The sequence below is a fragment of the Bolinopsis microptera genome, chromosome 7 (genome assembly GCF_026151205.1).
Source record: "Bolinopsis microptera isolate Bmic1 chromosome 7, MBARI_Bmic_1.0, whole genome shotgun sequence".
NCBI lineage: Eukaryota > Metazoa > Ctenophora > Tentaculata > Lobata > Bolinopsidae > Bolinopsis > Bolinopsis microptera.
The window spans coordinates 8,802,998-8,823,838 of NC_087078.1; the positions used below are offsets into that span (position 1 = coordinate 8,802,998).

The window sequence follows — 20,841 nt, forward strand, 5'->3', positions numbered from 1 at the left end:
TCAAGGCATTTCTTACGCAAGTGCGTGTGGCCGTTATGATTTATGTCGGGAACTGAGAATTGAAAGATTTAGAATACTACGACAACTCTGGTGTAGCCCTATTGGCCGAAGTAAGGGTTCCTGAACCATATTGGAAAACTTTTCATATTTACAATATCAGTATCACTATCAAACACCTGTGTGTTCTCAATTTGGGTCTGGGGTGTTCCGAAGTTAGGGCTCATCGAATAATTTGCCCTCTAAAAAACTGACTTTGGCCAAAACAAAAAAACGACCGGCAAACATCAAGCTAGATGCACACTCATGGCTTCATGGAAAATCATAAAAACAAATCACAACCGCCTTGCTACACGTTGCAAGCCTCTTGGTTACAACGTGTATCAACAACCGCCTGCAGAAGTGTCCACCTCAAAAAAAATGATTTTGCAAAAAATATGCAATTTTTGCAGAATCAGAAAATGCCCGTTTTTGGCATGTTGCCCGAAAATGTTTTGTGAGTGGCCCATAAAATACGATAATCCGTTGAGAAATCCGAACAAAACGTACAAGAGTAAAAAATTATTAACTTAAAATTATGTTCGCACATAAACTTCAAGAATGTGAGAGCAGGGTGGGAGGGTATAGCTGACGTTAGTAGAGGGTGGAAGGGCTTGTTGTTGTTGATGATGACCAGGTGACAATAACTAAGAAGCCGCAGGTGATCTTATCTGTTTAGAACGATTCAAAATACCAAACGATACAGATGCGTTTTTGCGGTCGACTAAACACGCGGAAAAATGAAGTCATAAATTAATAATAGTTGACGACTTGCACTTGTTTTAACGCAATAATTATGTTTATTAGATTTGATAAATTCCAGTAGATATTAATATCTCTTCATTTGCAACAAAGGTCCAAGAGATGATTGTTCCGATCGGATGATCGTGAGTTTACCAAGAAACTTTTGGTGATACCAAGAAACACCACTGATCATGTGGTGAAATGAACTGCAATTATGTGGCAGACTATGCTCCATCATAACTCATTTAGAGGGAACTAATATGACTACAAAATGTAGAAACTGGTGACAATAAATCCCATTATTCGACTTAAAATGTAACAAAAATGACGAATGACTGGGTCAGTCAACCTGGTCAGCACAAAGCACAGCTGGTGTTCGTTAGTTAACACTGTTACATCACCACAATCACAGACGTAACATAAGCCACTAAGGTAGCCTTGAACCGGACACGAGGCCGGAGGACACTCCGCAAGCAACCGAGGTTGCCATGATGTGAGAGATTAAATTCACAGGATATTTATACCTGGCGTTGGTAATATTCACGTACTGTCATAATGACCATGGTACGGTCTGTCCAGGCGTAATCAACTTACTGATTACCGGACCTTCTCATTTCATTACTTTTACAGGTGGGGGTCATGAGTATATACAGGTCTCCAGGTGCCAACTGAAGTCAGTACGCGAGTTTTCACCCATCCCTATCGATGTCAGTGACGATTACTCACAATCGCTCAGTGACGATTACTCATAAATCGGTGCATGACAAATTTAAAATCATTTTAAATTTAGAGAGCCCATTAAACTAGAGAAATGTGGACCCAAATTTATTAAAATCCTTGCTCTATGATCATAACTCATACATGTGTTGAGGATGAGAATTGGAGAGACGTTTATAGCAATTAAATTCAGGTTGGTAAAATTCCAAATTTCTCTGGTAAATGGCGGAATTCACTCACACTCCCGTGATAAGATAACAAATAAATCACGTCCATTATTATAATCTATAAATTATGGAAAAAACTAGAGATCAATATTATTCTTTCACAACAACAGGAAAAGTCATAACAAGATACTTAAAAAGCAACCACATAAGATAATATCTAACAACCCTAACATGTAAAGAACAAAATCTATCAAACACATTTAAATATCCTAAATCTGGTCCACAAAGAACTTGGTTAATTGGTAGCGGTATTTCAATTTTTACCAAAAGACAGCCATAACTTTAACATATTTTCATGGCAGGAACATAATATCTCGTACGAGAAAGATTTGCTGCTAAAAGCTCAGAATTACACTAGAAATAGTCTAATAGCTCGATATTTAGCGGCCAGTGTTTCTCGGCTCCTGTAAAGTTTTAAATTTGGATGTTTCGGTTACCACTCGCAATGACCAAGTCTCACCACAAAAACATGAAATACTACTAAAGATAATAACTTAGCTAATATACAAATCATCCTATCCTATGCACTCTACAATCGGTCTCAGTATGAAACAAGTCTAAAGACCGTAGGTACGGCGAGTGTAAGATTACCTTATATGGAAGTGGTACTTCGGCAACACTACCATATAAGGTAACGTACAATAATGCCTCAGTATCAATAGAATTCCAGAATCTTCTGATCCCCCTCTACAACTTCTCCGACGCTAGCCCAAATCTTCTTAATCTTACCGCTTTTCGGAGCCTGCAAAGATTAAAGAAATCAGATTATTCTATCCAAATCTAGACGAACAGTAAACCGAGTTGTTATTGTCCACTACTTTGGTGCCAGGTTTGTGCCAGCAAGTCATGACTCTAGTCAGTGACCTTTGGCGAGATCTGCAGACATTTGTTAGTCCTCTTGCAGAAAACGAAATCGCCATGTAGTAAACATTTGGTGGGTTATCTGTGCCGAAAATAATCGGAAACCAGTAAATAGTAATTTACTATGATAACCGACAACCAGTAAGTGACTGTAATCAATACTGTAATAGTTAATAATTGTATTACATACTGGACCACGTACTGGAAAAACGGGCAAATAACAGATTCAGAATTGAACAATTCAGAGGATGAATGGGGGTGGGGGGATTTGTAAGTTAATCAATCTAACAATGAAGTTATTAACCTTGAGAGAGTTGTTCATCTTCATAGCCACCACTACAGCTACCTCAGTTCCCTCCAGTACCTCATCACCCTCCTCTACGCTAATGGAGGAGAGACTACCTGATAAAGGAGGTGTGGTTAGAATCACTATAAAGGTGGGATTATTGTTACGTGCCTCAAAATCCCCCTCATAGTATGATACAAAACAGTAATTGAGGGGAGGGTTTATCGCCGTTTACTTTTTTAAACTTCTCACAATTCTTGCCATTCTTGTCATTAATCTATGTTGACAGTTCCAGAAATAGATGACTCATTGTGATGACCCCTATAATTGTTACAGAGTAAACAGTAACGACCCTGGTAACCCAGGTTACTTACCAGGTTACCCTGGTTACTTTCCAGGTTACCCTGGTTACTTACCAGGTTACCCTGGTTACTTACCAGGTAACCCTGGTTACTTACCAGGTAACCCTGGTTACTTACCAGGTTACCCTGGTTACTTACCAGGTTACCCTGGTTACTTACCAGGCATGGGTGAGATGAGGAGGTTGGAAGTGTCCTCCTTTACCTTGACAGGCATTGAATCCATGAAGCGTTGTTGAAGAGGTGTTAGTACTGTGATCTGGCGCTTACAACACCGGTATCTTAGTGTGTGTGTTACTCCTAGTTGGAAGTAGTGTTATTACGGGCAACATTTTATGATCTAATAATATCTCAATAGGCTAATCTAGGGTCTAAGAATGTCTCGATAAGGTGATCTAAGGATGAGATTATAGGTAGGTGACCTAAGAATACCGTGAAGCTTCAGCAAGTACGAGCGTGACTTGAAGAACCCCGAATCGATGATTACTGACAAATTAAATCTGATTTCATACTCAACAATAATTCCTATAAGATTAACAAATATATTAATATGGTTCATCACTTCCGGACGTTCCGATCTGTAACAAAAATACTTGGCGTGTCTGAATTAACTATTATATGCGTTGGATGTTTATAATTGCAATGGAAACGGAATCGAGCTCAAAAAGCCTCAAATGGCGGATTACAGCATAAAAGTAAAAGCAATGTTCAAATCGTTACCAGAAAGTTCATCTTATCAGCAAAGCGGCAGATAAGGATTAAACGATTATTGTTAAATATTGTTACAAACCGTCAAATTGAAGATGTTGCAGGGCAACAGTGTTGGCAGAGTTCAGCTTGAATTCTTGTAGAGCACCAAATACTCCGCCTAACGAGGGTTTAGTAATTAGAACCATCAAGATCGATATTTCCCCAATCAAACAACGAATGAGTTTCAAAAATTCCAACAAGGTCTTTATAACATTGGTAGAATTATTTAGAACCTCCGGATTCTAATTATTCAGCTTATTATACACTTTTCGATAAGTTTCTTATTTAGTGCTCGCCTCGCTTGTTACACGAGAACACTGCTTACTGGGTAACTTTGTGTGTAATTTTACAAGATTTCCCGGGTTCTAGAAGCAACAGAGAAAAGGTTAGTTTGTGGAAATAAGACACGTACAATTGTACGTGTCTTACTTAAGAGCTTAAGTAATCGGAGACATTGATTGGTGGATAGAAAAACTGCTGAAGTGACTGATTTAGTCAAGTAGGCAGTTACTTGCTAGTTATTTCATAGTGAAGGAACTTAAATAGATTTAATTGAAAACGTAAGCCGATTTTGAGGATGTAGTGCCGATCTGAATATCCCCTCACTATGAATATTATTTTTGGTAAAACTAACCGGAGGGGTTAACAGTGACAGTTGTGTCCTCAAAGGTAACAGTGTAATCTCCTTTCTGTACATTAACAGTAACAGGAACTTTATCTTCGTCACAACTTATTATGTACTCAAACCTACCCTGATAAAAAGAGAGTAAGACAAGAGTTACCATGGTTACTACAGTTACCATGGTTACCATGGTTACTACAGTTACCATGGTTGCCATGGTTACTACAGTATACTACTCGGACTACTGTTGTAAGTAAAGAGTTAATATCCGCACAAAAACTTGATATTGACGGAAAAAGCGTTTATATGGTTTGTTTTACGTCAACATGATGCATTAAAGACGTGATTCAATAGGAAAATTCTCGTGAGGAGTTGAGGAACATTTGTTTACTTTAATAGTAAGTACCCGCTCAGCAGAGGAGAGAGGTGATGCACATTTGTTTATTTTTAAGGGTAAGTACCCGCTCAGCAGAGAAATGCACATTTTGTATTATGGAACGCTTGTAACAAGGTCAAAAGGAAATCGCAGCACGTGCAGAATCGCGATTTTTCCAGTTCTCCGTGACAAATTGCGCATTTTTCTTTAAATCCGAGGACCAAATTTACGCATTCTTCTTTAAATCTGAGGGCCAAATATCACGTTCTTTACAACTATAAAGGCCCCTTCCGGCCATTGCCACTGCGAATTTAACCTAAAGTCCTGAAATCGAAAAAAAAAAACATAATACAAAATGTGCATCACCTCTCTCCTCTGCTGAGCGGGTACTTACTATTAAAATAAACAATTAATGTACCTCACCTCCCCACGAGAATCCACATATATACAATCTTTCAAAATAAACTCACATCAGTGACAGTGCGGTTCATCTTCATGTGGTGTAGGACAGAAAGAGAGGGAATCAGTTCACTCTTCTGCTCAGGAGTGAGGTCCCCTCCACTGTAGCCCTGGGGGTACTCCTCGTCCAGAAACTTGGTGGAGATGTTGCCTGATTTGAACCTTGCGGGAGATGCTATAAGTTAGATACAGTTGACAGTCAGCGGTGGGATAAATAGACTGTAGTTGGCAAAGATATTTAGAAACAGAAAAACGTAGACGTTTGTTTACATTTACTAAAAGAACTTTTAGTAAGCTGTAGTAAGAAATGATGGAGGTCGGACAGAATGGACTGTCTCCGACCTGTTGAAATAGTATCTTGTGTGGTACATACACATTATTGACATGAACATGTAACTAGTATAGGTAGAACCTAGTGTATTTGGAAAACGAAGGTATATTATTATAAGACATAAGGAATTTTCTTGTGTTTGACACTAAATACACATGAAATGAAAAAGTCTAGAACTTCCTAAACTAACCTCTCATTTCCCAGTATCTCCCGTAAAAGTGGAGTATTATGAGTGATGCCGTCAATAACAAACTAAACTAACCTCTCATTTCCCAGTATCTCCCGTAAAAGTGGAGTATTATGAGTGATGCCGTCAATAACAAACTAAACTAACCTCTCATTTCCCAGTATCTCCCGTAAAAGTGGAGTGTTATGAGTGATGCCGTCAATAACAAACTAAACTAACCTCTCATTTCCCAGTATCTCCCGTAAAAGAGGAGTGTTATGAGTGTTGCCGTCAATAACAAACTAAACTAACCTCTCATTTCCCAGTATCTCCCGTAAAAGTGGAGTATTATGAGTGATGCCGTCAATAACAAACTAAACTAACCTCTCATTTCCCAGTATCTCCCGTAAAAGTGGAGTATTATGAGTGATGCCGTCAATAACAAACTAAACTAACCTCTCATTTCCCAGTATCTCCCGTAAAAGTGGAGTATTATGAGTGATGCCGTCAATAACATACTAAACTAACCTCTCATTTCCCAGTATCTCCCGTAAAAGTGGAGTATTATGAGTGATGCCGTCAATAACAAACTAAACTAACCTCTCATTTCCCAGTATCTCCCGTAAAAGTGGAGTATTATGAGTGATGCCGTCAATAACAAACTAAACTAACCTCTCATTTCCCAGTATCTCCCGTAAAAGAGGAGTGTTATGAGTGATGCCGTCAATAACAAACTAAACTAACCTCTCATTTCCCAGTATCTCCCGTAAAAGTGGAGTATTATGAGTGATGCCGTCAATAACAAACAAAACTAACCTCTCATTTCCCAGTATCTCCCGTAAAAGTGGAGTATTATGAGTGATGCCGTCAATAACAAACTAAACTAACCTCTCATTTCCCAGTATCTCCCGTAAAAGTGGAGTATTATGAGTGATGCCGTCAATAACAAACTAAACTAACCTCTCATTTCCCAGTATCTCCCGTAAAAGTGGAGTGTTATGAGTGATGCCGTCAATAACAAACTAAACTAACCTCTCATTTCCCAGTATCTCCCGTAAAAGTGGAGTATTATGAGTGATGCTGTCAATAACATACTAAACTAACCTCTCATTTCCCAGTATCTCCCGTAAAAGTGGAGTATTATGAGTGATGCCGTCAATAACAAACTAAACTAACCTCTCATTTCCCAGTATCTCCCGTAAAAGAGGAGTGTTATGAGTGATGCCGTCAATAACAAACTAAACTAACCTCTCATTTCCCAGTATCTCCCGTAAAAGAGGAGTGTTATGAGTGATGCCGTCAATAACAAACTAAACTAACCTCTCATTTCCCAGTATCTCCCGTAAAAGAGGAGTGTTATGAGTGATGCCGTCAATAACAAACTAAACTAACCTCTCATTTCCCAGTATCTCCCGTAAAAGTGGAGTGTTATGAGTGTTGCCGTCAATAACAAACTAAACTAACCTCTCATTTCCCAGTATCTCCCGTAAAAGAGGAGTGTTATGAGTGATGCCGTCAATAACAAACTAAACTAACCTCTCATTTCCCAGTATCTCCCGTAAAAGAGGAGTGTTATGAGTGATGCCGTCAATAACAAACTAAACTAACCTCTCATTTCCCAGTATCTCCCGTAAAAGAGGAGTGTTATGAGTGATGCCGTCAATAACAAACTAAACTAACCTCTCATTTCCCAGTATCTCACGTAAAAGTGGAGTGTTATGAGTGATGCCGTCAATAACAAACTAAACTAACCTCTCATTTCCCAGTATCTCCCGTAAAAGAGGAGTGTTATGAGTGATGCCGTCAATAACAAACTAAACTAACCTCTCATTTCCCAGTATCTCCCGTAAAAGTGGAGTGTTATGAGTGATGCCGTCAATAACAAACTAAACTAACCTCTCATTTCCCAGTATCTCCCGTAAAAGTGGAGTATTATGAGTGATGCCGTCAATAACAAACTAAACTAACCTCTCATTTCCCAGTATCTCCCGTAAAAGTGGAGTGTTATGAGTGATGCCGTCAATAACAAACTAAACTAACCTCTCATTTCCCAGTATCTCCCGTAAAAGTGGAGTATTATGAGTGATGCCGTCAATAACAAACTAAACTAACCTCTCATTTCCCAGTATCTCCCGTAAAAGTGGAGTGTTATGAGTGATGCCGTCAATAACAAACTAAACTAACCTCTCATTTCCCAGTATCTCCCGTAAAAGTGGAGTATTATGAGTGATGCCGTCAATAACAAACTAAACTAACCTCTCATTTCCCAGTATCTCCCGTAAAAGTGGAGTGTTATGAGTGATTCCGTCAATAACAAACTAAACTAACCTCTCATTTCCCAGTATCTCCCGTAAAAGTGGAGTATTATGAGTGATGCCGTCAATAACATACTAAACTAACCTCTCATTTCCCAGTATCTCCCGTAAAAGTGGAGTGTTATGAGTGATGCCGTCAATAACAAACTAAACTAACCTCTCATTTCCCAGTATCTCCCGTAAAAGTGGAGTGTTATGAGTGATGCCGTCAATAACAAACTAAACTAACCTCTCATTTCCCAGTATCTCCCGTAAAAGTGGAGTATTATGAGTGATGCCGTCAATAACATACTAAACTAACCTCTCATTTCCCAGTATCTCCCGTAAAAGTGGAGTATTATGAGTGATGCCGTCAATAACAAACTAAACTAACCTCTCATTTCCCAGTATCTCCCGTAAAAGTGAAGTGTTATGAGTGATGCCGTCAATAACAAACTAAACTAACCTCTCATTTCCCAGTATCTCCCGTAAAAGTGGAGTATTATGAGTGATGCCGTCAATAACAAACTAAACTAACCTCTCATTTCCCAGTATCTCACGTAAAAGTGGAGTGTTATGAGTGATGCCGTCAATAACAAACTAAACTAACCTCTCATTTCCCAGTATCTCACGTAAAAGTGGAGTGTTATGAGTGATGCCGTCAATAACAAACTAAACTAACCTCTCATTTCCCAGTATCTCCCGTAAAAGAGGAGTGTTATGAGTGATGCCGTCAATAACAAACTAAACTAACCTCTCATTTCCCAGTATCTCCCGTAAAAGTGGAGTATTATGAGTGATGCCGTCAATAACAAACTAAACTAACCTCTCATTTCCCAGTATCTCCCGTAAAAGAGGAGTGTTATGAGTGATGCCGTCAATAACAAACTAAACTAACCTCTCATTTCCCAGTATCTCCCGTAAAAGTGGAGTATTATGAGTGATGCCGTCAATAACATACTAAACTAACCTCTCATTTCCCAGTATCTCCCGTAAAAGTGGAGTATTATGAGTGATGCCGTCAATAACATACTAAACTAACCTCTCATTTCCCAGTATCTCCCGTAAAAGTGGAGTATTATGAGTGATGCCGTCAATAACAAACTAAACTAACCTCTCATTTCCCAGTATCTCACGTAAAAGTGGAGTATTATGAGTGATGCTGTCAATAACATACTAAACTAACCTCTCATTTCCCAGTATCTCCCGTAAAAGTGGAGTATTATGAGTGATGCCGTCAATAACAAACTAAACTAACCTCTCATTTCCCAGTATCTCACGTAAAAGTGGAGTATTATGAGTGATGCTGTCAATAACATACTAAACTAACCTCTCATTTCCCAGTATCTCCCGTAAAAGTGGAGTATTATGAGTGTTGCCGTCAATAACAAACTAAACTAACCTCTCATTTCCCAGTATCTCCCGTAAAAGTGGAGTGTTATGAGTGATGCCGTCAATAACATACTCATCCAGAGCTTTCTCCATGTGATCTATAGCTTCCTGCCTTGTTGGAGCGTATGTTACTAGTTTAGATATCATGGGATCGTAGTGGATACTAATGCTGCTACCCTCTACTATACCACTATCACATCGTACTCCTGGAGAATGGAGGGAATCAGGAATCAATTATCTTCAATCTGACAATCATCATCATCTTCGCTGTAAAACTAACACTTGTAGTTGTTGAACAACTGCTAAATTCGCGGAGAACTAAACCTGAAATACACTAACCTAGTTGGGAGTAACCTAGTAACCAGTAATACACTAACCTAGTAACCTAGTAACCAGTAATACACTAACCTAGTAACCTAGTAACCTAGTAACCAGTAATACACTAACCTAGTAACCTAGTAACCTAGTAACCAGTAATACACTAACCTAGTAACCTAGTAATCTAGTAACCAGTAATACACTAACCTAGTAACCTAGTAACCTAGTAACCTAGTAACCAGTAATACACTAACCTAGTAACCTAGTAACCTAGTAACCTAGTAACCTAGTAACCTAGTAACCTAGTAACCTAGTAACCTAGTAACCAGTAATACACTAACCTAGTAACCTAGTAACCTAGTAACCAGTATACACTAACCTAGTAACCTAGTAACCTAGTAATCTAGTAACCAGTAATACACTAACCTAGTTCTGCAGTGTTGTGAGAGACGCCTGGTTCTGTGTACTTGGTGAGTAGACCTACACTGGGCAGATATCTGACTGGGTCCTCTGCGTACACTCTACACTCCATAGCCCATCCTGAAATTAGCAGTTAGCAGGAATACTCTCAAATAGCTCCTTAGTAACCTAGTAACCTAGTCACCTAGTAACCTAGTAACCTAGTAACCTAGTAACCAGTAATACACTCTACACTTCATGGCCCATCCTGAAATTAACAGTTAGCATGCATACTGTGCAGTACTTGGGAGCAGGTCTCGAGCAGGTCTTCGGCGTATTTTCACGTTTATTGGACGATTTGGACGTTTCAGGAAAATTTTCGGGCTTCAGTAGTAAGCTGATAGTGACTGATTTGCGCCAAACACAGCAGGGGTGATAAGTGTAAGACACGTACCTTTGATTCCGATATCAGATTGGGTATAGCTGAGAGGGTAGCCGGCCGCTACGCGTAACATCTCATCCACTATATCCACCTGAAATAATATGTGTTAGTATCAAGTATTTAGCATATCCCCCGCTATTTCATTTCACTTTTCCCTACTGCACACATAGACTAGAACTACAAATGTAAGATAAAGGAATGAAGCAAGCAATGGCACTAGGTTACTAGGTTACAGGTTACTACCATTAGTAACCAGTGCTGAAGGTACTTACCCCAGTTATACACTCCGTGATAGGGTGCTCAACTTGCAGTCTCGTGTTCATCTCCAGGAAGTAGAAGTTCATTTGGGTGTCCACTAGGAACTCTACCGTGCCCGCACTCTGGTAATAAACAGTGTTTAAAGGAACATGAAGAAATTCCCAAAAAAAGTGTGTTTCTAGAGTAAAACGCGCAGTTTTGCTAGTACCTCAGTTAAGTTTTTCAAAATTGTCCCACATTCAAACGACGATTTCGCGCCCTCCTAAGATGGCGCGGGGCCCTTCGTTACGCCACTGTGAACTACATTGAAATCTATCAAAGAGTATCCTGAATATACAAATTTGCTGACTGCAGTGGGTCAGGGTAAACAATTATAAAAGTTTGGTTAAAATACTAAACTAACCTGATAATTTACAGCTTGAGACAGCAGCACCGCTTGTTCTCCCATAGCTTTTCTCACTTCAGGAGTGATGAAGGGACTTGGCGCTTCCTCAACTACCTGGATAAGATGGTCAGTAAGATACCGGACTGAGGTCATAACTGCAAGAGCAGTCGATAAACTGATTGATTGATATGAATATAATAATAACTAAGGAACTATAGTAACTATAGTAACTATCGTAACTATAGTAACTATAGTAACTATAGAGCTATAGTAACTATAGTAATTATAGTAACTATAGTAATTATAGTAACTTCTAAGGAACGTACTAACCTTCTGATTCCTCCTCTGAATACTACACTCCCTTTCATTCAAGTATATACAGTTTCCCTGGCTATCTGCCAAGATTTGTATCTCTACGTGACGAGGGTTATCGATAAACCTGTACGTCATCAATCAACAAACTCAAGAACTTATAAAACTAATACAGAATATTTATCCGATGAAAATTATTAAGTTATAAGAATTATTAAATCTGAAGCCTAGCGAGTAAGATAATACACCATTGGCATTAAGTTATCATAAAATTAATGAACACACACCGTTCAATGAGAAGTCTATCATCTCCAAAACTAGCTGCGGCCTCCTCTGAGCTCAGTTTAAATCCCTCCCTCACTTCAGCGTCATTCCACGCTACTCTCATACCTGGTGGTGAGAATGTAACTGTTATTTACTGTTGGGGTGTCCAACCCTAAAAAACCCATCCTCGAAATGGAAATTTCAGGTAAAGTTGGGTTTTTTTGGGTATTTTTGGGTTTTTAAAAGAAAAAAGGTTAGAATTGAGGGGCCAGTATAGGTCAGTGAACTCTTACTTGATTAGAAAACATTGAAAAGAGTACCTAGGGGTTTTGTTTTCAAAGTAGTCGAATTAGACAAAAAGCTCAAAAAAAGGAGAGAGAAAAAAAAAACCCATTCCCAAAATGGAAATTTAAGGTAAAATGGGTTTTTTGGGGTTGGACACCGCCCACACTTTCTTGGTAGCCAAGGTGTGAAATAGTGAAAGGGTCGAGTGTAAAGTTTAAATGGACCCGTCTATATTTGCTTAATTAGTCGTACATGAATAGTATAATTTATCAAATTTATGCAGATATAATATTTAATTTATATCCCCGAAAAAGATTTGGACCGCCCTATGGATCACCTTATCTTATTCCGATAAGATTATATAGTTTTATTCGAGAAATAATTATATAACAGCCCGGAAGCCCCCAGGGTCGGACGCCTGCCGGCACTACTTGACTCGCCCACTCTCGTGATGTGACACGTGGGCTTGCCCGCGAGACTGCGTGAACAGGGTAAAGGGGTCCCCTTTCCCGCCTAAAACTGTTCTTTAAATCAAAACGGTATAAGACTAAAAGTACTATATACTTCTGAGGGTTTTTTGGGGATATATTTATAAATTACGCTGTAAACTGTGCTTACCTTTTCCACCACCTCCGGCCGATGCCTTTATCATTACAGGATATCTGAAATGTTATGATATTACCTAGGGCATGTCGCGTCGTGATATCGTGGATCAAAGTAGTTCAAATACTGTATTACCGTAGATGGTTTTCTGCCCAGTAGAGTTTACTGCTAGTACAGTAGTCAGCGCAGTCCAGATAAAAATAAACTATGGTCAACCACAGCGCCAGATAATTGTGAATTAACAGGTAACTATGGTAACTAGCTGCTCCAATAACAGGAAACTGTAAACTAACTAACCCGACTTGATTAGCAATAGTGACCGCAGCCACATCGTCCTCCACAACACCATCATAACCAGGTATACAGTTCACACCTGCAGCACGCGCTATTATCTTGGACTCTATCTTATCACCCATAGCCTGACAGGGTAGTTTTATCAGAGAAACTCATGGGGGGGGGGGGGGGGGGGGCCGGGGGGCCGGGGGGGGGGGGGTTAATATAACAAATTGAGTAGTACTAGGTCATTGTTACTTGTTAGTTAACAGTTAACAGTTAAATATTCTATCAATATTCCAACTATTTTAGTTAATGAAAGTCTCCTAAACTACTGTACCTGTATAGCCTTTTCTTTAGGCCCAATGAAGGCTATACCCCTCTCCTCAAGGAGTTGAGCGAACTTACAGTTCTCACTGAGGAACCCGTACCCTGGGTGTACTGCTTGAGATCCTGTACTTACTGCCGCGTTCACTATCGCCTGATAGTATACAGTTTAGATAACAGTCACCACTTCAGTGATTATATACATTATAGGGGGAGGGCTGGATCATGATTCCCCCGTAATATGGTTAAGTAAAATGAATATACTAAACGATAAGTTTTGGAGAACTTCATTTTAAGTGATCTATCTTCTGCAAAATAATGAATTATAATGACTTTGTTGCAGCTAAAAGATCCCAATAAAATAAATTATGTTGAGCCATCATCTTACCTCCATGTCCAGGTAACTCTGGTTGCTAGGAGCCGGTCCCACACAAATAGCCTCATCAGCCATCCGCACGTGCAGCGCGCGGTCGTCCACGTCACTGTGCACCGCGACTGTCTTGATGCCGAGCGAGCGGCACGTCTTCATTACACGGCATGCTATCTCCCCTCTGTTCGCTATCAGTACCTGCCAGGAGACCACTCGTGTTAATTGTAGACCAGGATACTGGTTGGGGTGAGCTTTATTTGGTTTGACACGTGGTACTGATGTATGGAGTTGGGTGGTCCCTGCTGGAAACTGACTGATCAATGGTTGTTTCCCTTCAGAAAGCTCACCTCCCCCAGTATCTTTGTCTGTAGAAATACGTTCCGAAGAATGTGCTATTTTCAGCATTTTTTTAATTAATGGAATAGAGTTTTAAAATACTATCTCACTTTATCAAAAGGTTTGGTGACGGTGGCAGTTTGAAGAGTTCTTTTAAACTGTGCGAGGAGACCGGTGCGTGACATGGCTGACTAAAGAGCTAGAGAAGAAGTTTAGTTATTTACTAAAGAATTTGTTAATTATTTACTAAAGAATATGTTAAGTTATTTACTAAAGAATTTGTTCAGTTATTAAGCTGTCTCCGATTTGTTTAAACACAAGTCTTTTTAATTTAATTTAAATTCTTGTATAAATACCTAGTTTAGTTAGTGGATTTGTCAATTTAGTTAGTTGTTGCAATAATAATTTGTCACTCTAACGGTTAACCCAGGATTTTAGTAATTTGTAAAGGTAGCTATGGGCTACATCAGGCTGAAATTAGAATTCAGACTCTAGGAAATGAAATTAACTTCTCGATCAAGTAAAATATTTGGAAAATATTAGAAAATTACAAAACTTTATCATTTTATGGGTTGTTGGAAAAGGGGTTTCTTGGCAAACTAAAGAACATTAGCAGATTTTATAACATGAATAATAATTTAAGTCTAAAATAAATAGGTCCCTCTCGCAGTAATTTGCAATAAAAGTCAACACACAATATCCAGGCCACGGCTAAAATACACACAATATTCACCTTTAAACAATCAAATTAACTTAATATTATAGGAACAGTAGGGACTAGGGAGGTTCATACATGAACAGGTACTACTAATTAAACTAAGTTAATACTGCAGTTTTATCTCTTGTTAGCAATACCCTTTCTTACTTTCCAGTATCTCCACCTCTGTCTCTCAGCCCACATTACTTCAGTCTTCTGCCCGGAGAAGTCCTCGTAGGAACACTGGTATAACTTCTCTCTGTAGGGAGGTTCATAGTAAAACTAAAGGTTTAAACTAATTACAACACTACAAATCTATTACATTAATTGAGCTATGTAAGAAGTAACTGTAATTGTAACGTATTGTCCATGACAAGGGCATGAGCCGAAACGTCGACAACTATTTGTTTGAAAAACTGAATGGAGACTCACTTTGTCCCACAAAATCAATTAAAACTAAAGGTTGATAAAAATTGGTGAAAAATATGGGCGTGGCCGGAGAGAATGTTTCCGGTTTCAGTTGAAGCTTTAAAATTTGTTATTTAGTGGTATTTTCTCCAGCTCCTCAAGGGGATCCAACCCAAAACTCAGTGCTTGTTTGGCCTTATAAGTTTACCATTACTTAGAAAATGTAGGTTATTATTTAGAAACATAATATCATATTTTGGGAATATGTTATATTAGATCATTTATTTTGGAGTAGATAATCCCGAATATATTGATTCCACCGAATTAACGTTTCGGGAACAAAATGTCATTGTCCTGCCTGATTGTATTTGTAAACATGAATTTATTGTACTGGTGTTATGTACGTGGGGGGAAAAGTAACGTTCATTTTATAGCAACAATTGGTTTATTTATACCATCGTTATTATCATTTATTAAACTCTAGATTTATAAACTTACTCTCTCGGTTCAAACTTGCGCTTATCAATGTGCTTCAGAATCTCCGGATCTTTTTGCTTTAGTTTCCGGATGAAATACTCCGGTTTCCGGTCTCCGAAGTGGTACCTGAACCTCTCAAACGTTTCAGGTACAAAGTGTTCTTGTCCCGCCTGATAGAGGAATTTGTTATCAGAACAAACTTAACGGGTGATAATCGTAAAATATTCGTTTTAAATATACAAGACCGTCGACGAGTCCAACGGCGCGCGTCTTGGTAGGTTATAAACCTACAAGAACAAACGTGATAAACGAGGATTAAAGTAGCGTTAATTATAGAAAAATTGGTTTATTTGAACCATCGTTATTATTATATATTTTTTATTAAGTTAGGCGGCAACATGATAATGACCTCCGCAAATAAGTATTCTATGAAATGCTGAAATGCCGGAAATATGTGGCTAATTAGCGGTTTTATCTGTCAACAAATCAAATAAAAACACAAAAAATAAAACCGCGCATATTTTAATAAAAACATCACCCAAGGTCTGTGGTCTAACTCTAAGTAGCGTAAACACTGCTAAGTAATATTAGAAATACTAGTAATATTAGTGGTATTATTACCCAAGGTCTGTCGTCTAAGTAGCGTAAACACCGCTTAGCCCACTTCTGATCCATTCTATGTCGCAATCTCCTCTTCCTCCAGTTCCAACATCTCTGACGGTCCGCTCTTGGTTTTATACCCTTCGCTCTTGAAGCCTGTAAACGTGAACACGTGAGCTGGTTCCAAACTCTTGCCAGACAAGATTTCACAAAAAAATTCAGCAGCGATAAATGTGCGATCATTTCTAATTTAGACTACTTCAAAATTTCGTAATTTCCGACTTGAACAAAGTATTCAGTTAGTTTGTTAACTCCAGACAAACCTTCCATGATCCCAGTATCTCAACAGCTCTGGCAGTCTGCTTCACTCTGCCTAGAGTCGCGACACAATCACTGTCAACCCACTGTGATACACCTGTAAAACTTTAAAGCTTAACTGAATGATAACTTAATCTGGATTTTCGCCAACCACTTTTCCGAGACATCCGGCACAAATGCGAAAATTTGCACAAGATGAGAGGGGGGAGGCTAGCCGCATAACCTCCCTCCGCATAACCTCCCTCCCCATAACATCCCTCCGCATAACCTCCCTCCGCTAACACATGTAATAGTCGTCTACACTAAGATACGGGCCAACTTATTGTTTCCTTTCAGCTGATAATAATAATATTTCAGGCCACGTCTAATTGCAAACCTGAGGGATGTTGGATAAGGGTCTTGTCTCGAGCTAGAGTGTGTTTCATTATTTCACAGAATGTCCCAGAGTTCATGGCAAAGCTGGAGCCTTTTCCAGGCTCTGGCTCCACTGAGTTGACTTTTATTCCTGCAACCATTACATTTACTAGATTAACGGGATTGAGAAATAATAACAACAACCAAGCGATAGTCTTGCTTAAACCCGGGGGGATCAGGCACCAAGTGCCGTACGTGACGTCGACTAAGTGCAATTTTGGAATTTTTCAAAAGACCCACCCACCCCCTTCGCGGTACTAACTGTTTTTTCGGATAATAATTAAGACACCCACCCTTTTTGCTGGCTTTTGCGGTACTAACTGTTGAGAAATCACGGTACTAACCGTGTCTTGGTATATAAAATAAGATACCCACCCGTAAATTGTTTTAAACAGTTCATTAAACATTGGTAAATGGGCAAATTATACCCACTATTTAGTAGGGGTTTTGTTTTCAATGTAGTCGAATTAGATAAAAAGCTACAACAAAATAAAAAAAAACCCAAAAAAAAACTTTAAAAAACCTCAAAACCCATTCCCAAAATTGAAATTTAAGGTTAAATGGTTTTTTGGGGTTGGACACCCCCTTTAGTACCATGTACTAACTGTTTTTCTGGGAAATGAGCAGCAGACCCACCACCTAGCAGACCCACCACCTAGTACAAAAGTAATAACTGCGTTTTGGAAGAAAATATGACCCACCCCCCAACGTCACGTACGATTCTGACCTTAAGATCCCCCCCCCCGCTTAAACTTGAACAGACGAAAACTTCGTGTTCGTCAGAAATGTTATTTACAATAATAGCTTTGCCATGAATAATAGCTTTGCCATGAACAAATATCTTACGTTTCATTTATAAATGAAACGTAAAATATTTGTTCCGAATGAGTGGTTTTACAAATAATTTTCTAAAAGGTACACGACCTATACGCGAGGCAACACGTGACATATTGAGAAAATCATCACTTAGTACTTCCCCCAGGTAACTAAACACAATCTAATGTTTCTAAAACCTACCGACTGGAAGGAGTTTTAAAGGGTAAGCACAGCCTGGATTCAAACTACCGAGCTTAGTTCTGCTAGCTTCAATCACGTCCCCAACATTTAGCCCTTCAGGCTGGGTTATGTACCTGGGTAAAATAAATAGTTAATAAAAGTAATAAGTTAATAAAAGTAAATAGTTGATTAAAGTAATTAGTTAATTAAAGTAAGGCAGAATGGAACAATCCCGACCCACCTTAAGTGGGAAGCTTAGGTGGGAAGTTTAGGTGGGAAGTTTAGGTGGGAAGTTTAGGTGGGACTTTGGATCACATCACTCTTAACTTAGAAGTTCACCTTATGGCTGAGTTCAGTGTCAGAGCGTTTAGGTGGGAAGTTTAAGTGGGACTCTTAGAGGATCGTGTGATTGGTCCGTGAATATTGTCAAGGACAGATTGTGGTGATAATCACTTCACTTCGCACGTCATTAAATCACACTATGGTATAAATACCGTTAAGATCATCATTTTCATCCTACCCCGCAACCACAATCTATCAACATGCCTTTCCAACCAGCTAGACTTGGACTTCACTTTGAGATAATGACCCTAGCAGCAACCGAAGACAGTTCCAGATCGTTCCTGATGACCAAACAGATTCTAAAACCCACCCAGAACTGCGATGCTTGCAACAGTCCCATGGTTCTCTCACTTCTAAGTTAAGAGTGATGTGATCCAAAGTCCCACCTAAGCTTCCCACCTAAACTTCCCACCTAAACTTCCCACCTAAGCTTCCCACCTAAGCTTCCCACTTAAGGTGGGTCGGGATTGTTCCATTCTGCCTAAAGTAATTAGTTAATTACAGCTAGTTGGATTGCGTCAATTTGATGGAAAGTTATTCTGGCGTACTGAATTGAAAATGGTATTAATTCCGAAATCTTTTCGCTGTTTCTGACATTCTATTGACGGCCTAAATGACGAAAATTTCTGTAATCTTCCGGAATTTTTACCATCTTCCATTATAGAGGGGATGTGTTAAGATGGAGGGGTAAAAGGGGGGGGGGGGGGGGGGGGGGGGGGAACTCACGTGATATGAGGACCAGCTACCAAAGCTAAATCAGCGTTGTTAACCTCACACTCCTGTATTTGTAGCACTCTGTACTTTATAGTACCGCTACCTGCGTCTTCCTGAAACATAACAACACATATTATCCAATATGGTGCGATCAGTGGCGTGACGTTACCATACTTGCGTCACTGTACGATTTTAACTGAATCTCAACCGTGTCTTTTACAGAGGTCTCCACTGACTGCAACTGTTCCCCGTTGCAGTTATTTATTGTTTCCTGAAATCTGATGACCCATATCTGATTCTCAATCAACTGATTCTTGGTTGATCTTAGAGTGTTTTTCAGCTGCTTTAACTTGCCATCCAAGCCTCATCTTTAAATATAATACCGTCGATTCTTTGGCGTCCACAGCTGTCATGATGTAAGGTGAGAGGCACAATATCTCGCCGTTAAACAAGGCGAGATAAGAAAGCAGATAAGAGACCAAATTAAACAAACATATAATGCAATAGGCGTAGGGCTGAACTGAAAATCATTGTACATATAATAAGCTGACGATGCTTATTGTATTTATAAGTAAGTAAATATTACAAATATATTTTAAAACTAATTACAACACTACATATCTATTACATTTATTGAGAATTATGTAATGTAACGTGATGGAAATATTTTAGACGGGCATGTCCTGTCCAAACCCGGCCCAGGATGCACTACATGAAGAATTCGTTGTAACTTTGTTTTAAAAGTATTAATAAAAGTATTGAAAAGTTTGTAATTAAGTAAGTTAACTGACGGGTAGGCGGTGTTTGTTGACGTGTCTCTCCTGTTTATCAGAACCTCCACCTCTAGCTCTGAAGATCTTAATTCCCGTCTCCGGGTCCCGTCCTCCTGTTCTCTTCAGCTTACTTTGTGGACCTGAGATATCGACGTAATATATTGCGAACAATCACTGCAAAATCAACAATCGCGTCGGTCAAAATGGGATTATTACTGACATTAATACATTTAGGTTGTACATCAAGAATATAATGAGGAATAAACACGTGATGCCCATATAAGGGAATATGAGGATGAACAAACTAAAGTTTACCGAAGATAAGTTTCACATCATCACGTGTAGTAGCCATGGCAGGGTCAGCTCTAATAGGACAGGGAGGGTGTATAGAGGCTGGTTCTGGGGGCAGGTAGAACTTAGCTCCTCCTCTGTGTACGTGGTTAGGGTCTCGTGGGGCGTGGTGGACACCTGAGTAACCATAGTAACCATGACTTTTAGATAACAACTATCATAACCATGTTAACTATCATAAGTTATAACCATGATAACTATCGAAACAAAATAGTTATAAGTCGCAAAGATTAATGAATAACCATTTTTTTAGGCTCAATATCATTCTGACGAAATTGGTTCTCTCTAGAGAAGATTTGAGACCAACCTCTGGAGAGGACTTGAGACACATTGAGACATCTCGAGACAGAGAGGTTTCTCAACAAGGAGGATAGCTGAGTAAGGGACGTCATGAGTAGTGGTCTAGTCCCACTGAGTTGTACTTCACATTAAGTTGTACATGTCATCATCAGCTATTAAAGGGAAATAGAGGGTATATTATTGTGATGTTTGCGCTAATATTATTAAAATGAAACATTTAATTATCAGAGAGTTCGAGTAGCAGTAAGAGAATTCGATT

The 20,841-nt window shown here is 39.1% G+C and overlaps 2 protein-coding genes across 2 annotated transcripts; both read right to left on the minus strand.

Moving 5' to 3' along the window:
- Positions 1 to 1,695: 1,695 nt before the first annotated feature.
- LOC134817731 (propionyl-CoA carboxylase alpha chain, mitochondrial-like) lies at positions 1,696 to 14,426 on the minus strand. Its single transcript, XM_063826977.1, has 18 exons — positions 14,303 to 14,426; positions 13,875 to 14,054; positions 13,500 to 13,640; positions 13,184 to 13,305; positions 12,902 to 12,945; positions 12,022 to 12,124; positions 11,753 to 11,861; positions 11,441 to 11,536; positions 11,052 to 11,159; positions 10,792 to 10,870; positions 10,365 to 10,478; positions 9,631 to 9,826; positions 5,449 to 5,599; positions 4,615 to 4,732; positions 4,021 to 4,098; positions 3,393 to 3,530; positions 2,890 to 2,987; positions 1,696 to 2,466 (listed from the first exon to the last, which is right to left on the minus strand). Exons 1-18 carry the CDS (start codon positions 14,375 to 14,377, stop codon positions 2,380 to 2,382), a joined length of 2,037 nt encoding a protein of 678 aa, XP_063683047.1. The 5' UTR covers positions 14,378 to 14,426; the 3' UTR covers positions 1,696 to 2,379.
- A 178-nt stretch (positions 14,427 to 14,604) lies between these two features.
- LOC134817733 (large ribosomal subunit protein uL2-like) lies at positions 14,605 to 20,746 on the minus strand. Its single transcript, XM_063826978.1, has 10 exons — positions 20,590 to 20,746; positions 20,247 to 20,399; positions 19,950 to 20,071; positions 19,171 to 19,271; positions 18,124 to 18,236; positions 17,069 to 17,197; positions 16,698 to 16,789; positions 16,396 to 16,530; positions 15,796 to 15,944; positions 14,605 to 15,148 (listed from the first exon to the last, which is right to left on the minus strand). The coding sequence occupies exons 1-10, from the start codon at positions 20,672 to 20,674 to the stop codon at positions 15,028 to 15,030; spliced, it is 1,200 nt and encodes a 399-aa protein (XP_063683048.1). The 5' UTR covers positions 20,675 to 20,746; the 3' UTR covers positions 14,605 to 15,027.
- Positions 20,747 to 20,841: the final 95 nt, after the last annotated feature.

Bases quoted from the DNA above. Each gene is read 5' to 3' on its own strand.
- LOC134817731 (XM_063826977.1), bottom strand. From the start codon at position 14,377: ATGTCACGCACCGGTCTCCTCGCACAGTTTAAAAGAACTCTTCAAACT. The intron at 13,306-13,499 runs GTACAGTAGTTT...CTACCCTGTCAG, and splicing joins CTAAAGAAAAGGCTATACAG to GCTATGGGTGATAAGATAGA. The intron at 4,099-4,614 runs GTTAGTTTTACC...AACCCTCGTTAG, and splicing joins TGTCACTGTTAACCCCTCCG to GCGGAGTATTTGGTGCTCTA.
- LOC134817733 (XM_063826978.1), bottom strand. From the start codon at position 20,674: ATGACGTCCCTTACTCAGCTATCCTCCTTGTTGAGAAACCTCTCTGTC. The intron at 18,237-19,170 runs GTGAGTTCCCCC...TATTTTACCCAG, and splicing joins GTAGCTGGTCCTCATATCAC to GTACATAACCCAGCCTGAAG. The intron at 15,945-16,395 runs GTAATAATACCA...TTCCTCTATCAG, and splicing joins ACTTAGACGACAGACCTTGG to GCGGGACAAGAACACTTTGT.